The following is a 26,883-nucleotide window of genomic DNA, read 5'->3' as shown; positions in this document are numbered from 1 at the left end:
GTAATGATTTTAACAAGTAGACTTTCACAGCATTTAAGTGTTTAAGTAGAACAATTCATTTGAGCATTTCTACTTGCATTGTAACAGGCAGAATTTAAGAGAGAAATGGTCAAGGGTTGAAAAGCTTAAGTGAAAGAGCTTGGAAGTACTTGGATGACATTGGAGCCTGTCACTGGAGCAGGCATGCTTTTAACACATCTTGCAAGTCAAACATGTTAACTAACAACATGTGTGAGAGCTTCAATGCTGTTTTGAAAGAGGTAAGGGATAAACCAATTTTAACCATGATGGAGTGGATTAGGAGATATGTCATGAAAAGACATTATGAGAAAAGAGAAGGTGTGAAAGTTTTTGATGGTAAGGTGATGCCTTATGTGGATAAGTTTTTGAAATGGGCTAAGAATGAGGCTGATTGTTGTGATGTATGGGCATCATCTAATTTTTCTTTTGAGGTGATGTATATGAGCAAAGAGTATGTGGTGGATCTGCCAACACAAACTTGTTCATGTGGTCATTGCGCTAGTGGACTTCCATGCCAACATGCAATTGCTGCCATCAATAACCAGAGGGCAAATTATGAGGATTTTGTTCATGAGGCATATACAAAGGAGAAGTACATGGCGACCTATGAACACCCTATACCTCCAATGCCTGGAATCGATCAATGGGAAAGGGTGGATATGGTTGAACCCTTACCACCTCCTTATAGAAAATTGCCAGGAAGACCAAGTTTAAAAAAGAGAAGAAAAGAGGCTGGTGAGAAAGGTAGTACAGACCAACAACAAAAACAAGGGTTACAAAGGAGGTGTGGAAAGTGTGGAGAAATAGGGCACAATGTCAAAACATGCAAGGGCACTGCTAGGGCTCCAATGAAGCGCACTGACCCACATCGAAATGGACTAATCTGGTAAGGACTGCAGTGACAAAAGAAAGGCAAAGAGACTTCATGATCTTTGAGGTACTTCAATTTGTAGCTTCACGAAGTCAAACTCAACCAAGTCAAGAGTCAACTCGCACCACAACCTACCAACACCGAAACTCTCATATGCAGGGACAACAGGCGATTTAAGGGCGGGAATGAAGCGTAGAAGGGCACTAGCGTTTAGTGACAAGTAGACAATAAGACTTTGATGTATTAAGTTCCTGTTGTATGTGTTGTTGTGTGTGTTTTAAGCAAGCAGGATGTATTAAGATACCATTTTTTTTTTACTTTGTTGTCAAGACTTTGAACTATTTTTTCTTTGATGAATGAAAATGATGAACTTGCTTTCCATGGAAAATTTGTTGTTAAATTAAAGCATGTGTGTTAAACCAAGCTAGCCGAATTTTCATTGATATGGCAAATGCCTACTTTTCTTACATATGATAATGGCAATTGATAAACAAGGCCTAAAATACATTGCCATACATCAAAAACAACACAAGCATGACAAATATGAGAGTATAAAAAGCCTTTCTCAATAAACTAGGGCCACTACTCTCATAAGCAGGGAAGAACACATCCCTTTCAAGCTCCATAATCTTCGACCTAAGCAATGAATTTTCTGCTTTGAGCTTCTCGTTGTTCTCCTTCAAATGATCATTTTCAGACTTGAGCAAATTTTTCTCACTAGCCAAAAGTTGCTTATCCAACATAACTTGATTAATAGCATTCCTTTGCCATTCACTTTGATCAAAATCTAACCATTGCCAAAAATCACAATGACGAAATTTGCAAGTCATGAACCTTCTACCTGGGTTTTCCCTTGTCCATGACTTCATGACAGCACATGGGACACGACAATGGCACTTAATTGCAGTCCGCATTTGGCCTTCCATTTCCTGTTTCAGACGCAAATATTTTTGATAAATACAAACCAAGAAACAGAGAAAAGAAGAAAGAAGAAGAAATTAAGAAAAAAGATAGAGAAGAACGAAAATTGGAATGAACAAGAGGAAGCATACATACCTAAAGTATAAACAAGAACAACAAGAAGAAATGAAGGGGAAGGGAAGAACAACAGCTTATAATTAACAAGAGGAAGGGCAAAATTGGAATGAAATAAAGGATTTTAGGCGGGATTTTTAAATTTCAAGAATTAAATGACGTTTTCAGGCAAACTGGTATTGATTTTAAGTCGGAGAAGACTTTAGGGTAGTGATTATGAAACTTTTTTTTATCTTGGTAGTGATTATGAAAAAGACTGTTAAAGTTGGTAGTGATTATCAATTATCCCTAAAAATTAACCCAAAATAATAAATACTTTATTTTTGAACTTAATTTTAAAAAATCCTTCAATAAGAGGGAGTATTTATTTTGGTTTATCCTCTATTCTAAGCTCGCCTAAGAGCTTGGATTATCTTTATAACGACTCCTTAATCCAAACCCGACTAAACTAACTTAACCCCAGTCTATCCCATAAACAACCATCAAACTACTTAGAATTATACAAGTACCGGTCCTGTTCTTTTCGACTGAAACATCCTACACTGAATCGATCAGAATTGAAATTAAATCCAAAAAATAGGCCTTAGTGCTAATTGCTCAACTGTGTAGAGTGTGAACAGTAACTTCCATGGCTTCAACAATTCGACCTCCATACGCTCCACCAACAGTAAGGGATGATTACAGCGTCAAAGAAGAATTTCCATCCTCGGAAAATTCTAAATGTTCCTTTCTTTTGGTATTCCTTTGCCCATGTGCTGTTTTAATCTCTATTATCTTCATTGCTGTCTTTATTCTTCTCATTCTCAAGTTTCACCTCCTTTGTCACCTCCCTTTTCACTTGTACACGAAAAACTGCTAGATTTTAACTATTATGGAACTTGGGTTTTCAATTTTATTTGATGTTGGTTAGTGTATTGCTAGATCTGTGCCATTTTCTGTAGGATTCTGGTAATTGTTGATTGGGTTTCAAATCAGGCCCGGTTCCAAAAGACCGTTTGAGGCGCTGTATAATTGAAAAACTTATTTTTTTAGTAGATGGTACTCGAACGTGGACATTTAGCTAGCAAATTAGACTTTAAACAGTTTGCGGCTTGAACTTGCTATTAGACGGTCCTGTCTGCTAGTTAATGTATGTTAGTTTTTGGTGGGACAAAGTTTGTGTTTGTGGGGAAAGGTGGTATCTTTGGAGAATGGAGCTTACTGTAGAGTATTTTAGCATTGCATTGTATTCGTTTTGCTCGAAAGATGGTGTTTTGGAGCTTGGAGTGCTTCAATTGGGCGTTTTCAGCATTGTTCTGAATTGATTTCCTTTGAAAGATGTCTTTGAAGTGTGGCTTGCTGATCATGAATCAATTGTTTCGGGTAGACTGCGGTATGAAGGTTGTTTTTGATGAGCTTGGCATTCACTTTAACCCATGATTCGGTAGCTGAAGCATACAAGGAAGCCTGCATTCCACTTTTTCGTTTGTCAAGTCTCAGTTTGGGGTTTCGACATGAGTTAAGATTGTATGTTGTCAGTTTCAGACGTTGAGGTCATCACTTGAAGAAATGGAAGAGAAAGCGGCTGTAATTTGAAGCATTGAGAGCTGTAGGGTTTAATTACTGTATTTGTGTCAGTGTGTATTTGTGTTTTGAATTGATGAATAAGAATGGATTTGGAATCCAGGTTGAAACCCTTAATGCTGGCCTGTTGCTTTGTATTTTTGTTAAAATCTTGTTTGGTTTCGATAGAATGCCATTGTCGAAGCATACAGGGAATGGCCTTCCTGTGGATAGACAGACAGTTGTGTAATTATGTAACGCGATGACCAACCTGAAAGAGTTGTTGCCCTGACTAGAGTTCCTATACTGTCGTCATCCAAGTATCCAACGCTTATAAGGCTTCTATGTACTCCGTAAGAAGTAACTACTGATGGCTGATTTCGGGTCTCGTACGACTGGTCAATCCTACTGAGACGAGATTCATCATTCCTGCTTCCTAAGATTATCAAAATTGGCAATTGCTCATTTCTGAATTTTGCTGTACCAGAAAGGTTAACAAACTCATTTTTTCGATCTGAACTAAACTAAACTGAACTTATAGAATCTGAAGTGAACTGAAATTAGGTGACTTTAAGTCAAAAGAACAGGGCCTCAAGGGTATACAAATGGAAAATAATAGGTAAAAGTAGAAAATGTATTGCGAAAATAAATAATGGACTTTATTTCTCACACAAGTAATCATTTACCTTTCAACTCCATCTCGTATGTCTTTCTGCAATTTCTCCTATCGGGGTCACATCCTTTACCCTAATATCCTCTCTTCAATTCCCCCCTTGACGTTACGTCAGAACTTAAAAGTAAACGGGATTTCGAGCCTAAAGAAGGAAAAATAAACGTTTTCATTAAGAGTGGAACTTCGTCCATCCACTCAAACACATCCTGTCCAAAATCACGCGCTAAGTTTGTTTAAAAGCAAGCACACTAGTCACACGAGGCAGAAAGTGAATAAAAATCTACGTCAAGTTCTTGTATTAACAAGATAACATCCATAACTTCTCACATACAATCTTCATAACAAAGTACTGAATACTATCTAATTCAGCCGTCGATGAAGATTTCAAAGGTATAACCGATACAAAAGGGTATAAGCCTCAATTAGCCTGAAATACTCGAATTAGCCTGCTTTAGCCCGCAAAGATTAGATTAGACCAACAAAAAATGTCTTTGAACTTAGCTACAGCGCCTGAGACAACTTTCTTTCAATTTAACCAGATAATTGCTTGGTACTGCTCTCACTACTGGGTTGAGGAGCCTGCAAGTCTCTACTATCAGCTCTAACGTACGGTAGAGGCACTGTCTTTGTAGGGTAATCTTTGGTTGAAACGCCACGAGCACTCGCCTTTAGTTGCTGCAAGAGTTGACGTGCTTCCCTAAGCTCGTCTTCTTCACTACGTCCATGACTTTCCCACGCATCGACTGCCTTTTGCTGGAACTCTATTGCCAGGGGATAGCTGTCATAGAACAAACAAGCTTTTAACTTTTAGGGTTTTTTGATAACTGCTACCACATATAATCCAAATTTTACCAACTGCTACCAAAGTAATTTTTCTTTAAAAACTGCTACCAAAGTATTTGGTTCGGACGACAAATCACTACCAACTTATAGACGAAGCCAGAAAGATCAGATCTGTGCCATTCATTTCAAGTTCTCATTTTAAGTAATATTTTCACTTCCTTATTTGCCCTTACCCTCGCCCTTATATGTTCTTTTACTACATTTACTACTCCATTAATACTTCTTCATTTCCACCACTTATTTTCAAGTTCATCATTAATTTCAATTCTCTTACTCCATTATTCTTATTTCCATTTCTGCTTTCATCTTTATTTTTCAAGTTCAGATAATCACTAGTTTTAAACCCGTGCAAAATTGCACGGGTATGTATTTGAGCCGGTATTAATGTTTTTGGATGATTTTTTTTTTTTTTTTGCATTTTTATTTTACTTTTCTAGTTGGTCTAAATCAGCGATCTACATAATTAATGTTTAAACTTGTTACAAATACGTGTTCTCACATGCAATGGTTTAAAAGGAAATAACAAATGATGTTTTTTTTTTAAAAAATATCGTACTATCTAGTTTTTATAAATTATGCATGTAATTTATTCGCATTATATGTAATTCAATCCCGTAATAAAATGTAATTCCTTCTCGTAATTATGTAATTTTATTATTATTTAATTTTTTTTTTTAAATTATGTAATTCATTTATTTGTAATTAGTTTCATTTATTCCGATTTGTAATTCATTCCGCTTATATGCCATTAATTTCATTTATTCGGAATGTATAAAATTATATCATAGTATTATTTCATAGTATTTGTTCTAAGACGGGATTTGTCGCAGGTTTGTATAGCCGGAATTCTGAAGAAATAAATACATTGCACACTAACGGGTCCCACCATAACATGTATTTCCAAAAAAAAAAAAAAAAACTGAATTAATGACTTGACACGCCCTGGATTGAGTATTGTCTTCTGAATTAATAAAGATAAGATTCTATCTCTTTTCTTAACTCCCACTATTAAATTTAACCATTAATTTCAAACTTGTTAATTTTGAAACAAAGTTAATATATCAAGTTCCTAGAAAGAATGATAATAGAATACTCTTATTTAGGAAATAAAAAAGTTCTAAGAATATAACAATAAGACAAGGATGCAATCTAATAAACAATGTGAATCTAGCAAACAATGGTATAAAAAACGAGAAAATGAAAAGGAGGGATAAAAACAAGCCAGTGATGAAAACTTACCCGGGATTGGAAACCATTGGGGATTGAGATTAAATGCAAACCCTAAGGCCGTATTAAATTTGGGGAAGAAAGTTAAAGACTAGGATGATTCTCTGATTTCCCCAATTTAATTGGAAGTAATTAGGTTTAAGAACATTTGGTGAGTAAAGGTAAATTTTAGGTTAAAGAGTGATGTTTGGGTAAAGTGAAGGAATGAGTGTAAAAATAGGGGTATTCCTGTCTACCCAGGCACAATAAAGAGGTTCGTTGTAAGTTGGTAGTGATTTGTCATCCGAGCCAAATACTTTGGTAGCAGCTTTTAAAGAAAAATTATGTTGGTAGCAGTTGGTAAAATTTGGATTATACGTGGTAGCAATTATCAAAAAACCCTAACTTTTAAGTATACAGATTTTTGTAAAAGTACCATAAACTGATTAAAAGTTCCATAAACTAATCCTGCTGTGCAACATTTATTCACATCGCCAACACGAGAAAATTGGTTTTCAGATATTCAAGTCCAGTTAGATAGTTTTATGCCACTCGTTTTCTAAGATAATGGAAGGATGTGCGGCCTAACTCTGAGGGAAACTGCTCATACAACAGTTAATACAGTAAAGAAAACTGCGCCTAAAGATGATAGGAGTTAACACCAAAAGAAAAGTTCTGCATAATACTTTACATGATTTGTTTCCGTAGCTTGTAAGTTGTAAACTTGTAACTTTCATGATTAAACTTGTTTTCTCATAATAATTTGCATAGTTAAGCCTAAAAAACGTTGGCCAGTGGCGACAATACACCGATGCTCAATGTTAAACTGATACATGTGATAGGCATAATAACTGGCCTCTACTTCTACAACACAACTCTTCTTCGTGATTGAGACGGACACACTGGGTGAATTGATGAGCAAAATCAAGAATATAACGTTCAGTGATTGCGGTCTTCCTAACCACAGAAATACAGAATGTGGAAACTTATTAGTTCAGAATCTGGGTTGGGGGAATAAACCCCAGATAGGTCGAATCTAGTAAAAATTAAGAGCAACGTTCGGTTCTACGTTCTACAGTCAGTTCAAGGTTTATAGTGTGATAGTACAATTGTTTTTCGCCCACCAGAGTATAAAAATGTAGGGATCTTATCTTAGGTATGCCATATTTCAAGGGTACACCTGATAATCTCGGATGAGTGTTATTCGGGGAACCTGAAGTCAGTCATTTTCCTGCAAAATTTACCAGTGTGTTTCCCCCAACCCGCTCCCACAAGTATAGAGGGCGTATTAATTAAGCCTTTGATTAACTAGAATGGAATTTCCCCAAAGCTATCCTCCATGCTTTTGGTCTGCCTGATATGTCTAAGTGGCGGTATTCAGAATGCTAAGCACTTGTCGGAAGGTCAGTACATGTTTCAACTCAAGTCTCTTTATTCCATTTTCAGAGGCTGCTTTCCTACTATACTGTGGAACAATAGTGTGTTTGGCAATCAAAAGAAGTCTACCTAGCTTATTGTTTCTGAGGTCTAATATGTAGCGTGTGTTAGGCTGTGTGCCTGGCAAAAGGGGGCTAATAGTGAAATGTTTGAAGACATAGCTCATGCTTTAACTAGCCAGTGTGTTTCGTGTAGATATCTTAATTGGTGATTCTTTGTAAGGATTCTTTTGTATTTTCTTTACCTAATGGAATGACAAGCCGTTTTCTTGCCAAAAAAAAAAGCGCAACATTAATGTCATTTATACAGCGTACCCTTTTCCAACAAATAGCCAGAGGATGGCAAAGCCCACAACAGATAAATAAAAACTAGAGCATCATAAATCACATGATAAAAACCCTTTAAATAAGTCGGCAGCATATCAATAACAGCAGAAAACAGACATAAATTTACCTTTTCATCGCAGCATATGCTTTTGAGAGGTTTTGGCATGCCTGAATAGAATCATTGTGATGAGGGCCAAGAGACGATGCATCCATAATGTCCTTAGCAGCAGCAAACATTTGTGCGGCCGATTGTGTTCTCTCCAACTCCAAATAAGCCACGCCCAAGTTGTTATAGACATACCCAAGTACGAAATTCTTGGACCCAAACGTCACTTTCCCAATTTCAGCCGCACTCTCCAAGTAAGGTATAGCCTGTGTCACCTTACCCATCAACAAAAGACGCCAACCTATCCTGGCCGATACATCCAGTTCTAAAGGTGGTTGTTCGTTGGGTAACTTCTCTAACAAAGAGAGTGCTCTCTTTAACAAAGAAATCGAAGTTTCAAACTCTTCCATAGCCTCATAAAGCATTGTTATCGTCAAATACACTTCAAACACCTCAAACGGCTTTGATTTCTCCTGTTTATCAAGCACACTACAAGCATTCTCCAAACACCTCTTTGCATCAGCGAACTTTTCCTGATGTATCAACACCGCGCCAATACTAGTCAGAATATAAAACTGATTCTCACTATCCTGAACAACCCCCTTCAATGTATTCATAGCGTCCTCGTACCTCCCAAGATTAATATTTAAAGTAGCAGCATCAATCACAGCATGATCCAAATAAGAACTACATCCACAATTCTTATAAACCTTTTGCGCCAACTGAAACTCTTCCAACGCTTTCTTATACTCCTCCATTCCATTATAAACTCTTCCAAGAACCCGTCTATCATGACCAACCTCCACAGAGTTTTCCCCCAACAACGCCAGATGTATCTTCAACGCCTTCAAACAATACAACAACCCATCCTTAAAGTCCTTACTCCGGACACACGCAATAGCGAAATCCCTATTAGCATTACCAAACTCCCTACTATCCTTCCCCATCAAAACTTCCTTAATTTCCAAAGATTTCCTCAAATTATCCATAAAAGCCTCAATCATACCCTTAGCACCATGAACATCAGCTAAGTTCATCTGAACAGCATGAAGTACAGGCTTAATATCCTGAGAATCATACTTACCATCATCCTCTAACTTAACCAATATGTTATTAGCTCTATTAAGAAACCCTAATGCATCATTATACTTCCTTAAACTATAATTAGTAGAACCCAAAAGTTCTAAAATCGAAGCAACAAATAAACAACCTTTATTTTCACCTTCTTTATCAACAACAGCTAATGCTCTATTAGCAAAAGATACAATCTTTTCAGGATCCTTACCTTCTTGTCTAAGTTGAAAGCCTATTAACATGCAAGCAAAACCAATTTCACCTTCATCAAGGTTAGCCTCCATTTTCTTAAAAGCTTTAAGCATTTCTTCAGCCGACTTCGCCGCCGTCAAAACTTCCGCAATGTTTGAGCTTTTCTTGAGAAAGGGAAAATCTGGGGTAATTCCAACATGGGTACTGTAATTCTGAGATGGGTTATTGTGGAAATGGTGGGTTTTGTAAGATTTGTAGAATAAAGCATTGGAATTTGAGCAGGGTTTTAGGTTGTGATTCGTACATGGTTTATGAATTGGGGAATTGGAAATTGATGATGAAGAATTTGTGAATTGTGGGGTGAAATTACCAGAAATTGAAGTTGAGGAAGTTGCGATTTTGGAGCATGAAATTAATTTGGTTGTTGCTCTCTTCATTTTTTTTAAAATTTTTCTCTGGTAGGAATTCGAAACTCCAAAGCGTGACAGTGTCGGGAGAAAAGAGGAGAAACCCTTTTCTCTAGTGTTGACAGTGTAGTGAGCTCAATGGTTTTTTTTTTTCCGGTTATAAGAAGCAAGATTACCCCAAAGTAATGAATTTACGGAAAAACGAATAAATTAAGATGCATAAAAAGGAACAGTGTTGTGAGCTCATTGGTGGTAAGTTGGTAACGCCACCGCCCTTCCTCCGCTATCATACACCACCAATCCACCACCAAACAACCAAAGGCTATAGAACACTCATTTTCGATGAACACAAATCCTAAATTGATTTAAAAAAATGTCCAAAAAGGTAAAAGAAAAATATTAATTTGATTCATAATTATTCCTCAATAATTAAAATATAAGTACGTTTTACTCAAATTATCATCCATAATTAAACAAATTTGACTATTCTAACACGAATGTTTTTGTGTCAGGGGTATACATATGTAAAATAAGTACTTAGTAAAAACTTAAAAAAATACTACTATATAACATAAAAAAATGTAGTACGAAAATAAACAACGGATTTTATTTCTCACAAGTAATGATTTTTTGGACTTCGTCGTGCGTCTGTTCTGCATCTCGTATGTCTTTCCGCAATTTCACCAGTCAGCGCCACATCCTTTACCAACGTTAGAACTTAAAAGTAAACGAGATTTCGAGCCTAAAAAAGAAAAAAAAACACAAAATCTCATTGAAAACGACACGTATCCGTCACTTTGGAGTGACGGATACCATTTCCTCTCACAAATGATCCAAATAGAGGAGAGAGGGAAGCACATGGGGATGCCCCACCTTGTCCCCCATATCCGTTTTGTGAGTGGCATTATCCGTCACTTGCTCCGACCCGTCTTCAGCAAGACTAACTGGAAAAAAAAAAAAAAAATCATCAAAAGTAAGAGTGAAAGTTCATCCATCGAACCACTTGACCACATTATGTCCAAAATCAGGCAGTAAGTTTGTTTAAAAGCAATCACAGGAGGCAGAAAGTGAATAAAATCTACGTCATGTTCGTATATTAACAAGATAACATCCATAACTTCCCACATACAATCTTCATAACAAAGTACGGAATACTATCTAATTCCAGAGTCAATGGAGATTTCAAAGGTATTACCGATACAAAAGGGTATAATCCCCAATTAGCCTGAAATGCCCGAATTAGCCTGCTTTAGGCCGCATATATTAGATTAGACCAACAAAAAATGTCTTTGAACTTAACTACTGTGCCTGAGACAACTTTCTTTCAATTTAACCAGATAATTGCTTGGGACTGCTCTCACTGCTGGGTTGAGGAGCCTACAAGTCTCTCCTATCAGCTCTAACGTACGGTAGAGGCACGGTCTTTGTAGGGTAATCTTTGGTTGAAGCGCCACGAGCACTCGCCTTCAGTTGCTGCAAGAGTTGACGTGCTTCCCTAAGCTCGTCTTCTTCACTACGTCCATGACTTTCCCACACATCGACTGCCTTTTGCTGGAACTCTATTGCTAGGGGATAGCTGTCATAGAACAAACAAGCTTTTAACTTTTAGGGTTTTTTGATAACTGCTACCACATATAATCCAAATTTTACCAACTGCTACCAAAGTAATTTTTCTTTAAAAACTGCTACCAAAGTATTTGGTTCGGACGACAAATCACTACCAACTTATAGACGAAGCCAGAAAGATCAGATCTGTGCCATTCATTTCAAATTCTCATTTTAAGTAATATTTTCACTTCCTTATTTGTCCTTACCCTCGCCCTTATATGTTCTTCTACTACATTTACTACTCCATTAATACTTCTTCATTTCCCCCACTTATTTTCAAGTTCATCATTAATTTCAATTCTCTTACTGCATTATTCTTATTTCCATTTCTGCTTTCATCTTTATTTTTCAAGTTCAGATAATCATTCTATCTCTTTTCTTAACTCCCACTATTAAATTTAACCATTAATTTCAAACTTGTTAATTTTGAAACAAAGTTAATATATCAAGTTCCTAGAAAGAAGGATAATAGAATAATCTTATTTAGGAAATAAAAAAGTTCTAAGAATATAACAATAAGACAAGGATGCAATCTAATAAACAATGTGAATCTAGCAAACAATGGTATAAAAAACGAGAAAATGAAAAGGAGGGATAAAAACAAGCCAGTGATGAAAACTTACTTACCTGGGATTGGAAACCATTGGGGATTGAGATTAAATGCAAACCCTAAGGCCGTATTAAATTTGGGGAAGAAAGTTAAAGACTAGGATGATTCTCTGATTTCCCCCAATTTAATTGGAAGTAATTAGGTTTAAGAACATTTGGTGAGTAAAGGTAAATTTTAGGTTAAAGAGTGATGTTTGGGTAAAGTGAAGGAATGAGTGAGGGGAGTGTAAAAATAGGGGTATTCCTGTCTACCCAGGCACAATAAAGAGGTTCGTTGTAAGTTGGTAGTAATTAGGTTTAAGAACATTTGGTGAGTAAAGGTAAATTTTAGGTTAAAGAGTGATGTTTGGGTAAAGTGAAGGAATGAGTGAGGGGAGTGTAAAAATAGGGGTATTCCTGTCTACCCAGGCACAATAAAGAGGTTCGTTGTAAGTTGGTAGTGATTTGTCATCCGAGCCAAATACTTTGGTAGCAGTTTTTAAAGAAAAATTATGTTGGTAGCAGTTGGTAAAATTTGGATTATACGTGGTAGCAATTATCAAAAAACCCTAACTTTTAAGTATACAGATTTTTGTAAAAGTACCATAAACTGATTAAAAGTTCCATAAACTAATCCTGCTGTGCAACATTTATTCACATCGCCAACACGAGAAAATTGGTTTTCAGATATTCAAGTCCAGTTAGATAGTTTTATGCCACTCATTCTCTAAGATAATGGAAGGATGTGCGGCCTAACTCTGAGGGAAACTGCTCATACAACAGTTAATACAGCAAAGAAAACTGCTCCTAAAGATGATAGGAGTTAACACCAAAAGAAAAGTTCTGCATAATACTTTACATGATTTGTTTCCGTAGCTTGTAAGTTGTAAACTTGTAACTTATACATGATTAAAACTTGTTTTCTCATAATAATTTGCATAGTTAAGCCTAAAAAACGTTGGCCAGTGGCGACAATACACCGATGCTCAATGTTAAACTGATACATGTGATAGGCATAATAATTGGCCTCTACAACACAACTCTTCTTCGTTTTTGAGACGGACACACTGGGTGAATTGATGAGCAAAATCAAGAATATAACGTTCAGTGATTGCGGTCTTCCTAACCACAGAAATACAGAATGTGGAAACTTATTAGTTCAGAATCTGGGTTGGGGGAATAAACCCCAGATAGGTCGAATCTAATAAAAATTAAGAGCAACGTTCGGTTCTACGTTCTACAGTCGGTTCAAGGTTTATAGTGTGATAGTACAATTGTTTTTCGCCCACCAGAGGATAAAAATGTAGGGATCTTATCTTAGGTATGCCATATTTCAAGGGTACACCTGATAATCTCGGATGAGTGTTATTCGGGGAACCTGAAGTCAGTCATTTTCCTGCAAAATTTACCAGTGTGTTTCCCCCAACCCGCTCCCACAAGTATAGAGGGCGTATTAATTAAGCCTTTGATTAACTAGAATGGAATTTCCCCAAAGCTATCCTCCATGCTTTTGGTCTGCCTGATATGTCTAAGTGGCGGTATTCAGAATGCTAAGCACTTGTCGGAAGGTCAGTACATGTTTCAACTCAAGTCTCTTTATTCCATTTTCAGAGGCTGCTTTCCTACTATACTGTGGAACAATAGTGTGTTTGGCAATCAAAAGAAGTCTACCTAGCTTATTGTTTCTGAGGTCTAATATGTAGCGTGTGTTAGGCTGTGTGCCTGGCAAAAGGGGGCTAATAGTGAAATGTTTGAAGACATAGCTCATGCTTTAACTAGCCAGTGTGTTTCGTGTAGATATCTTAATTGGTGATTCTTTGTAAGGATTCTTTTGTATTTTCTTTACCTAATGGAATGACAAGCCGCTTTCTTGAAAAACAACGCAACATTAATGTCAATTATACAGTGTTCCCTTTTCCAACAAATAGCCAGAGGATGGCAAAGCACACAACAGATAAATAAAAACTAGAGCATCATAAATCACATGATAAAAACCCTTTACATAAGTCGGCAGCATATCAATAACAGCAGAAAACAGACATAAATTTACCTTTTCATCGCAGCATATGCTTTTGAGAGGTTTTGGCATGCCTGAATAGAATCATTGTGATGAGGGCCAAGAGACGACGCATCCATAATGTCCTTAGCAGCAGCAAACATTTGTGCGGCCAATTGTGTTCTCTCCAACTCCAAATAAGCCACGCCCAAGTTGTTATAGACATACCCAAGTACGAAATTCTTGGACCCAAACGTCACTTTCTCAATTTCAGCCGCACTCTCCAAGTAAGGTATAGCCTGTGTCACCTTACCCATCAACAAAAGACGCCAACCTATCCTGGCCGATACACCCAGTTCTAAAGATTGTTCGTTGGGTAACTTCTCTAACAAAGAGAGTGCTCTCTTTAACAAAGAAATCGAAGTTTCAAACTCTTCCATAGCCTCATAAAGCTTTATTAGCGTCAAATACGCTTCAAACACCTGAAACGGCTTTGATTTATCCTGTTTATCAAGCACACTACAAGCATTCTCCAAACACCTCTTTGCATCAGCGAACTTTTCCTGATGTATCAACACCGCGCCAATACTAGTCAGAATATGGAACTGATTCTCACTATCCTGAACAACCCCCTTCAATGTATTCATAGCATCCTCATACCTCCCAAGAGCAATATTCACATTAGCAGCATCAATCACAGCACGATCCAAATAAGAACTACATCCACAATTCTTATAAACCTTTTGCGCCAACTGAAACTCCTCCAACGCTTTCTTATACTCCTCCATTCCATTATAAATAGCCCCAAGAACCCGTCTATCATGACCAACCTCCACAGAGTTTTCCCCCAACAACGCCAGATGTATCTTCAACGCCTTCAAACAATACAACAACCCATCCTTAAAGTCCTGACTCCCGACACACGCTATAGCGAAATCCCTATTAGCATTACCAAACTCCCTACTATCCTTCCCCATCAAAACTTCCTTAATTTCCAAAGCTTTCCTCAAATTATCCATATAAGCCTCAATCATACCCTTAGCACCATAAACATCAGCTAACATCATCAGAACATGATGAAGAAGTAAAGGCTTAATATCCTTAGAATCATACTTACCATCATCCTCTAACTTAACCAATATGTTTTTAGCTCTATTAAGAAACCCTAATGCATCATTATACTTCCTTAAACTATAATTAATAGAACCCAAAAGTTGTAAAATGGAAGCAACAAATAAATAACATTTATTTTCACCTTCTTTATCAAAAACAGATAATGCTCTATTAGCAAAAGATACAATCTTTTCAGGATCCTTACCTTCTTGATTAAGTTGAAAGCTTATTAACATGCAAGCAAAACCAATTTCACTTTCATCAAGGTTACCCTCCATTTTCTTAAAAGCTTCAAGCATTTCTTCAGCCGACTTCGCCGTCTCCAAAAATTCCGCAATGTTTGAGCTTTTCTTGATTTTTCTCTGGTTAAAGGGAATATATGGGGTAATTCCAACATGGGTATTGTTGTTACTGTGGTTAGAGGGAAAATAAGGGGTAATTCCAACATGGGTACTGTAATTCTGAGATGGGTTGTTGTGGAAATGGTGGGTTTTGTAAGGTTTGTAGAATAAAGCATTGGAATTTGAGCAGGGTTTTAGGGTTTGGGTACATGATTGTTGAATTGGGGAATTGGAAATTGATGATGAAGAAGTTGTGAATTGTGTGGTGAAATTACCAGAAATTGAAGTTGAGGAAGTTGTGATTTTGGAGCATGAAATTAATTTGGTTGTTGCTCTCTTCATTTTTTTAAATTTTTAAAAAAAAAAAATCTCTGGTAGGAATTCGAAACTCGAAAGCGTGACAGTGTCGGAAGAAAAGAGAAGAAACCCCTTTCCCTAGTGTTGACAGTGTTGTGAGCTTAATGGTTTTTCTTTTCCGGTTACAGGAAGCGGGATTACCCAAAATATGAATTTAACGGAAAAACGAATAAATTAATAAGCTAGTTTTGCTATAGACGGATATCTGTTTATAGCTAAAGACGGGTCAAATAGTTTGTAAGTGGTGACATTTTTTGCCCCCACCACCCTATTTGTTGTTTGTCCTATTGGAATGTGGTATTGTATTTGGCATATCTTTAGTTATAAACGGATATGTGCCGTCTATAAGATTTTGTGTAAATTATAAGATGCATAAAAAGGAACAGTGTTGTGAGCTCATTGGTGGTAACGCCACCGCCCTTCCTCCGCTATCATACACCACCAATACACCACCAAATAACCAATGGCTATAGAACACTTATTTTCGATGAACACAAATCCTAAATTGATTTAAAAAAATGTCTAAAAAGGTGAAAGAAAAATATTAATTTGATTCATAATTATTTCTCAATAATTAAAATAAAAGAACGTTTTACTAAAATTATCATTCATAATTAAACAAATTTGACTATTCTAACTCGAATGTTTTTGTGTCAGGACTCAGGAGTATACAAATGTAAAATAATACTGTGTAAAAACTAAAAAAATACTACCGTATAACATAAGAAATGTACTGCAAAAATAAACAAAGGATTTTATTTCTCACAAGTAATGATTTTTTGGACTTCTTTGTTTGCCTGTTCTGGATCTCGTATGTCTTTCCGCAATTTCACCAGTCAACGCCACATCCGTTACCCTAATTTCCTCTCTTCAAATCCCCCCTTTTACCATTAACAACTTAGAACTTAAAAAGTAAACAAGATTTCAAGCCTAAAGAAGAAAAAAATCATATTCATCAAGAGTGAAAGTTCATCCATCCAACCACTTGAACACATTATGTCCAGAATGAAGCAGTAAGTTTGTTTAAAAGCAATCACACGAGGCAGAAAGTGAATAAAATCTACGTCAACTTCGTATATTAACAAGATAACACCCATAACTTCCCATATACAATCTTCATAACAAAGTACGGAGTACTACTATCTATTTCAGCAGTCAATGGAGATTTCAAAGGTATTACCGATACAAAAGGGTATAAGCCCGAATTAGCCTGAAATGCCTAAAAGCCTGTTTTAGCCTGCATAGATTAGATTAGACCAACAAAAAATGTCTTTGAACTTAACTACAGTGCCCGAGACAATTTTCTTTCAATTTAACCAGATAATTGCTTGGGACTGCTCTCACTGCTGGGTTGAGGAGCCTGCAAGTCTCTCCTATCAGCTCTAAAGTACGGTAAAGGCAGAGCCTTTGTAAGGTAATCTTTGGTTAAAGCGCCATGAGCACTCGCCATCAGTTGCTCCAAGAGTCGACGTGCTTCCCTAAGCTCGTCTTCTTCACTACGTCCATGACTTTCCCACGCATTGACTGCATTTTGCTGGAACTCTATTGCAAGCGGATAGCTGTCATTGAACAAACAAGCTTTTAAGTATACAGATTTATGTAAAAGTTCCATAAACTGATTCCATAATGTTTTTACGATAATAGCTACTATCTCAATTCTCAGCATAAGTAGTCAAAACTAATCTGATATTTAGAATTTGTTCACGCCAACACGAGAAAAATTGGTTTTCAGATATTCAAGTCGAATTAGACAGTTTTATGCCACTCGTTCTCCAAGATAATGGAAGGGTATGCCCCTTATATTCAAGCGTAAAAAGCTTGATAGGGTGTTGATTAATTCTGTTTGGATCTCTAATTTCCCTCTTTTGCTGAAGCACTTACTGCAGGCATCTCAAATCATTCCCTCTTAGTTAGTTCACATTATTGCGACTGTCTAACAGAGATTGAATAAATATGCTTTTGCTAATCTTCCTTGCAGGGTACATGGATAGCTAATGCTAAAGCTGCTCTCACCCTCTGTCAATTTGAATTGCAGCGGGATCCTTGACGAATCTAAGGCTCAGTCAGGGGTATTATACTTTAAAGAAAGGCTGAAATCAGTGTTATTTATCAAGGGTCTAAAAGTCGTGTTATTTGGTTGGTGGACGGTTACACAGCATACTTTCATTAAAAAGTCAGAGCTAGAGGGATATTGACAATGCTTTTTGTTGAATATTACACCGAGCTTGTTGGAAAAGCTGAAGAGGTGCAAACTGTTGATGTCTAAACTGTGCAGCAGGGAGAAAGCTCTTATTACTCTTATTACAATGCAAGAAATAAGAAATGCTCTTCTCAATAGATGAAAACAAAAGTCCGGGACCGGATGGGGCTTCTTCGGGGTTTTTTCTAAGAAAACTTGGGGCATTACCGGATTGGAGTTCACAAATGATGTCATGAGCTTCTTCACATCAGGTAAACTCGTGAAGGCTGTTAATTCTACAATAATTTATCTAATTCCAAAGGGTCATTCCCCCAATCCTGTGATGGATAATGGATTACAGGCCAATTTCCTATTTCTGAACTATCTACAAAACCATTAGTAAAATTCTAATCATCTAATGAATAGACTGCGTACGGTTATGCCTATTCTTGTGGGGGAGGAGCAAGCCGCTTTCGTTCAACGGAGATCTATTTTTGACAATACTTTGGTAACTCGATAGTTAGTGAACACATGCTAGAAAAAATATATCTCTAAGATGTATGATGAAAATAGATACGTAGTATTAATTAAGCCTTTGACTCGCTAGATTGGAATATCCTCAAAGCTACCCTCCACACTTTTGGTCTGCAAACATGAGGTATGTTGGACAGTTAACCCATTATTACTTCTCAGTTTTGGAAGCAAATGTTGTCTACTAGAAACGAATCTATTGATAAGTGGGAGGGTATTCAGAATGCTAAGAACTTGTCGAAATGTCAATACAGGCTTCAACTCAAGTCTCTTTATTCCATTTTCAGAAGCTGCTTTCCTACTTTACTATTGAATAAAGCTTTCAAGGACCCAATCATAATGCCAAGGCACTCTTTTATAACTACAGCGAGCAAGACTCCTCCTTCAAGTTCTCTGGCCACAGACACAGTAGACAACATTTGTAGTAAACACGAGCTGCTAACTCTCACAAGAGGGAAAACTTGAAGGAGGAGTCTTGCTCGCTGTGTTCTCATGGCTACTACTTGTTCAATTTGGCAGGAAAGGAACAATAGAGTGTTTGACAATCAAAAGAAATTTACCCAGCTTATTATTTCTGAGGTCCAATATGTAGTGCGTGTTAGCTGTACGCCAGTCAAAAGGGGCTATTAGTGAAGATTTTGAAGACAGTTCATGCCTTAACTAGCCAGTGTGTTTTGTCTAGATATGTGCTTCTTTGTAAGGATTCTTTTGTAATTCCTTTACTTAATGGAATGACAAGCTGCTTTCTTGCACACAAAAAATCGCAACACTAATGTCATTTATACAGTGTTCCCTTTTCCAACAAATAGGCAGAGAATGGTAACGCGCACAGAAGATAAATAAAATATAAAGCATCATAAAGTCATAAACCACATAATAAAAACCTTCTAAACAAGCAGGCATATCAAGGACAGCAGAAAACAGAAATTAATTTACCTTTTCATGGCAGCATATGCTTTTGAGAGATTTTGGCATGCTTGAATAGAGTCGTGGTGATGGGGGCCCAGAGACGGATCCATAAGGTCCTTAGCAGCAGAAAACATTTTTGCGGCCAACTCTAGTCTCTCCAACTCTAAATAGGCCACACCCAAGTTGTTGCAAACATACCCAACTACAAAGTGGTCGGACCCATACATATCTTTGACAATTTCAACTGCACTTTCGAGGATAGGTGTAGCCTCCGTCACCTTACCCGTCAACAAAAGAAGCCACCCTATCCTACCCAATACACTACCTTCTAAGTGATCTTTCTCAGGTAACTTCTCTAATAAAGAGTGTGCTCTCTTTAACAAAGAGATCGCATTTTCCAACTCATTCATATTCTGATACTCCTTCGCTATCTCCATATACGCTTGAGAGACCTCCAATGGCTTTGATGTCTCCTGTTTATCAAGCTCACTACAAGCATCCTCCAAGCAGCTCTTTGCATCAGCGAACTTCTCCTGATGCACCAAAACCTTGCCCATACTAATCAGAATATGGGAGCGATCCAGATCCTCACTATCCTGAACAACCCCTTTCAATGTGTCCATAGCAGCCTCATACATCCCAATAGCAATAAGCATATTAGCCTCATCAATCAAAACACGAATCACATCCGAACTACAACCACAAATCCTAAAAACCTTCTGGGCCAAGCGATTCTCCTCTACCGCTTTCTCATACTCCTCCATCCCAGCATAAATAACTCCCAGAACTCGTCTATCATGTCCAACCTCCACAGAATTTTCCCCCAACAACCTCAAATGTATCTCCAATGCCTTCAAACAATAAGGCAACCCATCCTTAAACATATGATTCCCTACACAAGCCTCAGCAAAATCCCTATTCGCATCACCAAATTCTCGACTATCCTTCCCCATTAAAACCTCATTAATTTCCAAAGCTTTCCTCAAACTATCGATAATCGCCTCAATCATAGCCTTCTCAGCATAAACATTAGCTAACTCCATCATAACAGCATGACGTACAATCTTAATTTCATTACCACTATACTCACCATCATTATCTAGCTTAACCAATATCGTATCAGCTCTATTTAGACAACCTAATGCATCATTAAACTTTCTTAACCTACAATTAGCAGAACCCAAAAGCCGTAAACTCAAAGCAACAAATAAATAACATTGATTTTCACCTTTTTTATCAAAAATGGCTAATGCTCTATTACCAAAAGATATAATCTTTTGAGGATCCTCACCTTCATCATCAAGTTGAAACCCTATTGAATAGCAAGCTAAACCAATATCAGCTTCATCAAGTTTAGCTTCCATTTTGTTAAAAACTTGAATCATTTCTTCACCCGACTTTGCGGCCTCGAAAACTTCCCAAAGTTTCGACCTTTTTTTGGATTTTCTCTGCTCAGAGGAGGGATAATATGGGGTAATTTTATGGGTACTGTAATTGTGAGATGGGAGGTTGTGGAAATGGTGGGTTTTGTAGGGATTGTAGAATAAAGTGTTGGAATTTGAGCAGGGTTTTAGGGTTTGGGTACATGGGTTTTGAATTGGGGAATTGGAAATTGATGATGAAGAAGAAGTTATTTTAGTGGTGAAATTGCAAGAAATTGAAGTTGAGGAAGTTGTGATTTTGGAGAATGGAATTAATTTGGTTGTTGCTCTCTTCATTTTTTTAAATTTTTTGGAATTGGAAACTCGAAGTGCGATAATGGCGGAAGAAAAGGGAATAAACCCTTCTCTGGTTTTGTGAGTTCAATGGCAACAACGTTAATTCGTTTTAAGTTTAATCTTTGTTTTTAGAACTTTAGGCAACCTTTCTCTTAATTGATCCAATTATTTAACCAACATTAACCAATTAAAATGCATCAGTTAGTCTCTCGTTTGCACAAATTATCATTTAAGACGAAAGTATCCGTTTAAGCTTAAAACAAGTCAAATCTACAAAGTATAAAAGCCAAGTTTTTTGGTGAATTGTGATTGGGTGCTGATTTAGGGATAGAAAAGTAATTTTCTAATGTGGGGCCTACCATGATCTTAACATAAATTAATTAAAATTTCCAACAAATTCTCTACAAGTGTTTGGGTAATTTATTTAATTCATTATTACTACATTTCAATTTAATTCAATGTCAATTCTCTAATTTAATTTCAACTAGATTTCATGCCCGTGCGTTGCACGGTGACTAAATGTTGTTATGTTTTTAATAAGCTTATAAAAATGTCAATTCTTACATTGTGAAAATATATGTTTGTCATCGTCAGGGACGAAGCTAGGATAGAATCACAACCGGGGCCGATTTTCATTTTCATATAAATAGATGTCGGGGCCGATTTTCATCCCCTACTACTAAGAGAATAAAAATTCTCTTAGTTTTCCCTCCAAAAAGCATCTAAGCTAAATAAGGTAATAAATAAAATTTTCTTTCATTACATTATTATCTTTTCAAGTAATATATTCTTATAAATAAACTCTAATAATTTTTTAAATAAATTCATAATTATGATTTTTCATTAAAATAAATAAAAATTGATAGTATTAAATTATAAAGTAGGATTATAAGTTGCTAAATTTTTCAGTAATTCAATAATTATTATTGTAGAGAACAACTTGACACATGCTTACTATTAGCTTCGTGACAAAAAAAAATCACTAAAAAAAATCACAACTTAAATAAATGTTTTTATTAGTTTTCAATTTCAATTTTTTTGTTTCATATCAAAATACAATGGAGTGAGCTGATAATTAATGAGGTAAAAATTTTAAAAATATAAATCCTCTTATATACTAAGAGAATACAACCTCTCTAAGATTTTCCCTTCAAAGTGCTCAAACTTATATATGGAAACAAATTAGATTTTCATTTTATTAAACTAATTTCCATTTAAAATAATCTATACATAAAAATGGTATCTCCTATTATTAACTTCGTGACGAAAAATTTTTTTTAAAAAAAATTTGATGTGGTTAAAATATTTTCATAAAAAAACACAATTCATGGAATTATTCAATTCTTTTGATTAATTTTAATATTAGTTATGTTTTATAAAAATTCGCGAGATAAATCTAAAATCTATAATTAATACACTAAAAATTAAAAGGTCTATATTTACTGCGCATTTGCGCGGGATCTACACTAGTTTCATATAAATAGATGTTTTATTTCAAGTAAACCTTATGAAGATTTCTTTTGAACTACTATTCAAATATTAAATATTAAAAATTTTATATAAATAACATGTTCATCTTAAAACTATGGGAGAATATTTAAGAAAATGAAATTACAATCTAAAAAGTCAGAGACCATGAGGGTTGATCGTGCTACCTCTTGCATTGCTCAAATCTTTTTACAACACAAGCTTTACCAACTCCACCACATTCAATTCATGCTATATAAAAACTGAAAGTTTTATATATTTCTGCCTGGGCCATGGCCCATTGGGCCAAACCTTAGCTTCGTCATTGGTCATGGTTAAGTCAATTGACTTGTCAGACATTCAATCAATTTAATTTCAAGTCACGTTGACACTCTTACTTTTGTCTTGTCTACTAATATGAGTGATAATTGGCCTGTCACAGGCTTATGACAGATATACATACCCATCATAATAAAGACTTATTGATAAATATATGTACAAACCCTATGAGTAATCGTGATATCCAACTTATACATAAGTCAAAATTAGTATCAATATATATACTGCACCCATATTCCTATTGATAAAATTTAGGAGTTTTGGATTTATGGTAGTGTTCTTATTTGTATCAAAGTCTCGTAGAATACGGCTTCCCATGCACTATGAGTTTTATTATTCATGTAGTTTATCTTTTAACTTTCACAAAATTTGGAAAAAACGGTCTTTTATTAATTTATTAAAAGACCATTCTCCCGTTCTCTATATATTTTTTCGTGATCTTTTGATTATTTATCGTGACTCTACGTGACATTTTAACTTCATATCTATTTAATGATAAACGCACAATACAACTATTGTGAAATCGTCTTTTCGAATAATTACTCTTTTCTGTCAACCAATGCGGTGTATATTTGAAGATAAATAAATAACCGCGACAAATAAAATAATAATTAAATTTTGTAATCCTTTATAATGAACTCTTTCTCTAGGGAGAAAAAGGAGGTTATTTATGAGGGACTACGACTTCTTATAGGGTTCAATTATATGATGATAGGTATTTATGATAGAGTATTAGAGTTTGGTTTAGGCCTTTAATTTTATGCCTGATCTATTTCATTACTCCGTATTAGATTTGCCATTGTATATTTATTTTTGGTCAAAAAGATTTGCCATAGTATATGCAACCTCCTCATGTGTATAATTTTTTAGTCCACAGACTCCACACCTACACAAAAAATATGGAAAATATAAAAACAAAGCAAGTTAGCTCTTATGAATCATCTTTGATAGTATGTATACGGTAAGATTTGATGATTTAGCGTCACTAATATGTATATCTATATGAATAATATGATAATTTACACCTTAATATACATCATACTCCGTACATGGGTGATGCGTTGTTCGAAGAAGATTATAGAAAACGCTTAATATTTTTTCTCGCCTCTAATTAGAAGTGCATATTTATTATCGTAAATAGATCATGTTAGAGGTACCGTAAATTGATGCTTACCAAGCGTGAATAATATGTTGAATAGTCTGGAATCTGCATGTGTCATTATTTCCTGAAATAAAAATTAAATCTCATAAATAAAACCATCAAAATTGAAACACGATGCGTCCATGCTATATAATCTGAAGCTACAATATATAAAAGACCACTACAATATTAGTCACAAAATAAGGTTTGAAAGGACACATGTTAAGGTTTTTATAATGAGGGCCAGGGAGGGCATTTACGATGTTTTTATATAGAGTAGAGATGTAGTTTTTGAATTGAATACATGGATCATAGTTCAAGTAAAATCCGTAAGATTTTAATAATGTAGTTATGTTTTAAAGATAAATTTTAGATAATAGTTCAAAATTTTAATTAAATAACATTAATATTTAATATTAGTTTTATAATTTAGGTAGTTTTAAAAGCTTGGACTCTCTCACGATGCCTGAAAAAAGCCTCTTTTATATATATATATTGATTCATATTTTTTATAATTTAATTATTGATAAAATAAATATTATATCTAATTATATTCATACAAGGTCAGTATATGATAATTTAAAACCGACCCGTGCATTTTTTTTTTCACGGGAGTAAAACTAGTAGTACTAGTAAGTAGTAACTCATTTGTATAAATAGAACAAACATCTTGTTATTTCTTAAACATTTTTTTTGTTTTATTCATACAAGTTGGTATTACTTACCCGCTTTAACCTTAAAACAGATATATCTGTCTTAAGAGAGACTTATTGATCTATTGCACACGAGTCGACGACCATCCTAAACAATGATTCAATGCGTGTTAATAATCAGATTATGAATAATCCGTAATCCAAGTTGTCCGTTACGACGTCTTAATATACAAAGATATGGTTCAAGGTTTTTCTCCATACTCGACTGATGACAGCAGGATGATATGTCCTCGGAAGCAGAGAAAGATGAAGATTTTTGTCCCTAGGATTCGCCTTTCTAAAGAAAAAAAGGCGGAAATCATAAAGTCTTGACGACATGTACCTAGTTATAAAGTGTTCGATAAACAAATTGACTATCTTTCACTAATGAGAAAACTACATGTGAATTGGTCGATAAGAGGTAAACTTACGCTTATAGGCCTCGGTTGTTCGTGTTATGTTGCTAGTTTTTCATCGAGACGAGATCATGAACAAGAAACTCAAGGCTCTTGGATGATTGATGACCATTATATGACAATAAAAAGGTGGATCCCGAATTTCATTCCTACTTAAAAAAAAATAAAAATTGAGGGAAACTTGTATGTTTATTTGGCTCAGTGCACACGGTGGTCTTATGTCAAATTATAATCGGGTTAGGCGTAGGCTCTCTGACCCAATATGTCCTAAATGTTTTTCTGATGATGAAACTACCGACCATCTTCTTCGTCATTGTCTGATATCTAGTGAAATTTGGTTACAACTACGGGATTATGCTGAATATGAATCGTTTTATTTGACACCATTCTCTTTATAGATTACTAATAACGCTAGCAATGGGTTGAAGCTTGCTTCCTTGGACTTGTCCATGAAGTTTGTTATTACTTGCTAGTGTTTATGGCGATGCCGAAATAATATTGTATTTGGGAGATCGGAGAAAAACCCTATAGACATTATATGGTTTCTCTATCACCAATTTGATACTTCAAAAAAGTCGTTCGGTCTTTTTTCTCTTTTTCTTCCTAACCTAGGCACCTCTTATGAAGAGTGCTTTATTCGTTGGTATATGTCTTCTCATGGTTGGTTTTTACTAAATACGGATAGGGCATTGATAGGAAATCCAGGTCTAGCAGATTCTGGCGGGATTTTCTGAGACAATTTTGGTAATTTTGTTAATGCATTGGCATTTTTCACGTGGTGCTTGTCTCAATAAGTTGATCGTTCACATGTATAATTTGTCGTGTGTGAATTTTATTCGTGAGGATCAGCTTTTTAGCAATAGTCTCCGCCTGCTCATACACATGTGTAAAGAATTAATTAATATGGTAGGTGTAACACCCCACAGTAATTGAAGAGGTCAATTGATAGGCTTAAATGAATAGTGCTTAGGGGGTGTTTGGTTCGCGCGTGGGTATGAGTTTGGAATCAGGAATCATACCCGGGTGGTATGGGTTTAGAACTTGATTCCTCATACCATGTGTTTGTTTCAATTTCGGGTGGAATGAGATCGAACTTCATCAAAGTTAAAAAAAATCTAAAATACAACATTGATAATAATTATTTTTGATACTAAAAAATCATGAAAATGAAGAGTTAATCAAATGTAAAAATAAAATCCATTTAAAATGTTCCATTTAAGTTTTTTTCATGTTTTTTGGTTTTAATACTTGATACCCATGGGTATCAATCTCATACCCACCTCCCCCCTTGGGTATGAGAAACCCATACTGTGACACCCTTAAATTTAGCGTTAAATAATTACGTAATTCTACAGAAAAACTGACAGGGTATGTTTGTAATTGGTTCAACTAGACAAAAACCTGTAATTTTTAAAACTTTTTCCTAAACCATTCACAAACATTTCCAACATATGAGTGCCAAAAACCTGCAAAAGCTAATAAACTAATTTACATAACTATGCTAAAGACAAAGAATTATAGTGATACAACCCAAAGAAAAAGAGGGAGACATATGTCCCTTCAAATTATATACAAAACCAAAAGTTAAAAGGTTTACTATAAGAAAAGCCAAACTAGGTCCAAGGTTCCTTATGCTCACTAGCTCGTCTGTGACCCCAACAAAGCATCATCAACCTGTTAATCGCATTTTATACAAACACGAAAGCCACAATTCAGTGGGGAGTAACTTCGAGTCCTCCCAGCCACGAATCGTCA

General features: G+C 35.7%; 4 protein-coding genes across 5 annotated transcripts; 1 reads left to right on the top strand and 3 right to left on the bottom strand.

Moving 5' to 3' along the window:
• Window positions 1-227: 227 nt before the first annotated feature.
• Window positions 228-1,116, top strand: LOC141651046 (uncharacterized). The gene is made up of 2 exons (XM_074458774.1): window positions 228-907; window positions 975-1,116. Exons 1-2 carry the CDS (start codon window positions 228-230, stop codon window positions 1,114-1,116), a joined length of 822 nt encoding a protein of 273 aa, XP_074314875.1.
• Window positions 1,117-4,411: 3,295 nt separating this feature from the next.
• On the bottom strand, window positions 4,412-9,849 carry LOC141652896 (protein KINESIN LIGHT CHAIN-RELATED 2-like). Its single transcript, XM_074460509.1, has 2 exons — window positions 8,082-9,849; window positions 4,412-4,920 (listed from the first exon to the last, which is right to left on the bottom strand). The coding sequence occupies exons 1-2, from the start codon at window positions 9,761-9,763 to the stop codon at window positions 4,674-4,676; spliced, it is 1,929 nt and encodes a 642-aa protein (XP_074316610.1). The 5' UTR covers window positions 9,764-9,849; the 3' UTR covers window positions 4,412-4,673.
• Window positions 9,850-10,801: 952 nt separating this feature from the next.
• On the bottom strand, window positions 10,802-15,918 carry LOC141652894 (protein KINESIN LIGHT CHAIN-RELATED 2-like). The gene is made up of 2 exons (XM_074460507.1): window positions 13,980-15,918; window positions 10,802-11,309 (listed from the first exon to the last, which is right to left on the bottom strand). Exons 1-2 carry the CDS (start codon window positions 15,719-15,721, stop codon window positions 11,111-11,113), a joined length of 1,941 nt encoding a protein of 646 aa, XP_074316608.1. The 5' UTR covers window positions 15,722-15,918; the 3' UTR covers window positions 10,802-11,110.
• On the bottom strand, window positions 10,802-21,178 carry LOC141652895 (protein KINESIN LIGHT CHAIN-RELATED 2-like). 2 transcript variants are annotated; one of them, XR_012547270.1, is made up of 3 exons: window positions 19,383-21,178; window positions 16,947-17,295; window positions 10,802-10,977 (listed from the first exon to the last, which is right to left on the bottom strand). XR_012547270.1 is itself a non-coding variant. In XM_074460508.1 (2 exons), the coding sequence occupies exons 1-2, from the start codon at window positions 21,071-21,073 to the stop codon at window positions 17,049-17,051; spliced, it is 1,938 nt and encodes a 645-aa protein (XP_074316609.1). In that variant the 5' UTR covers window positions 21,074-21,178; the 3' UTR covers window positions 16,787-17,048. The 2 variants fall into 2 exon arrangements, 1 of the variants encoding a protein (XP_074316609.1); XM_074460508.1 differs by lacking the exon at window positions 10,802-10,977 and having other exon boundaries at window positions 16,787-17,295.
• Window positions 21,179-26,883: the final 5,705 nt, after the last annotated feature.

Source organism: Silene latifolia, chromosome 4, assembly GCF_048544455.1.
Source record: "Silene latifolia isolate original U9 population chromosome 4, ASM4854445v1, whole genome shotgun sequence".
NCBI classification, from domain to species: Eukaryota; Viridiplantae; Streptophyta; class Magnoliopsida; order Caryophyllales; family Caryophyllaceae; genus Silene; species Silene latifolia.
This window is presented reverse-complemented; position numbering and strand designations above follow the sequence as displayed.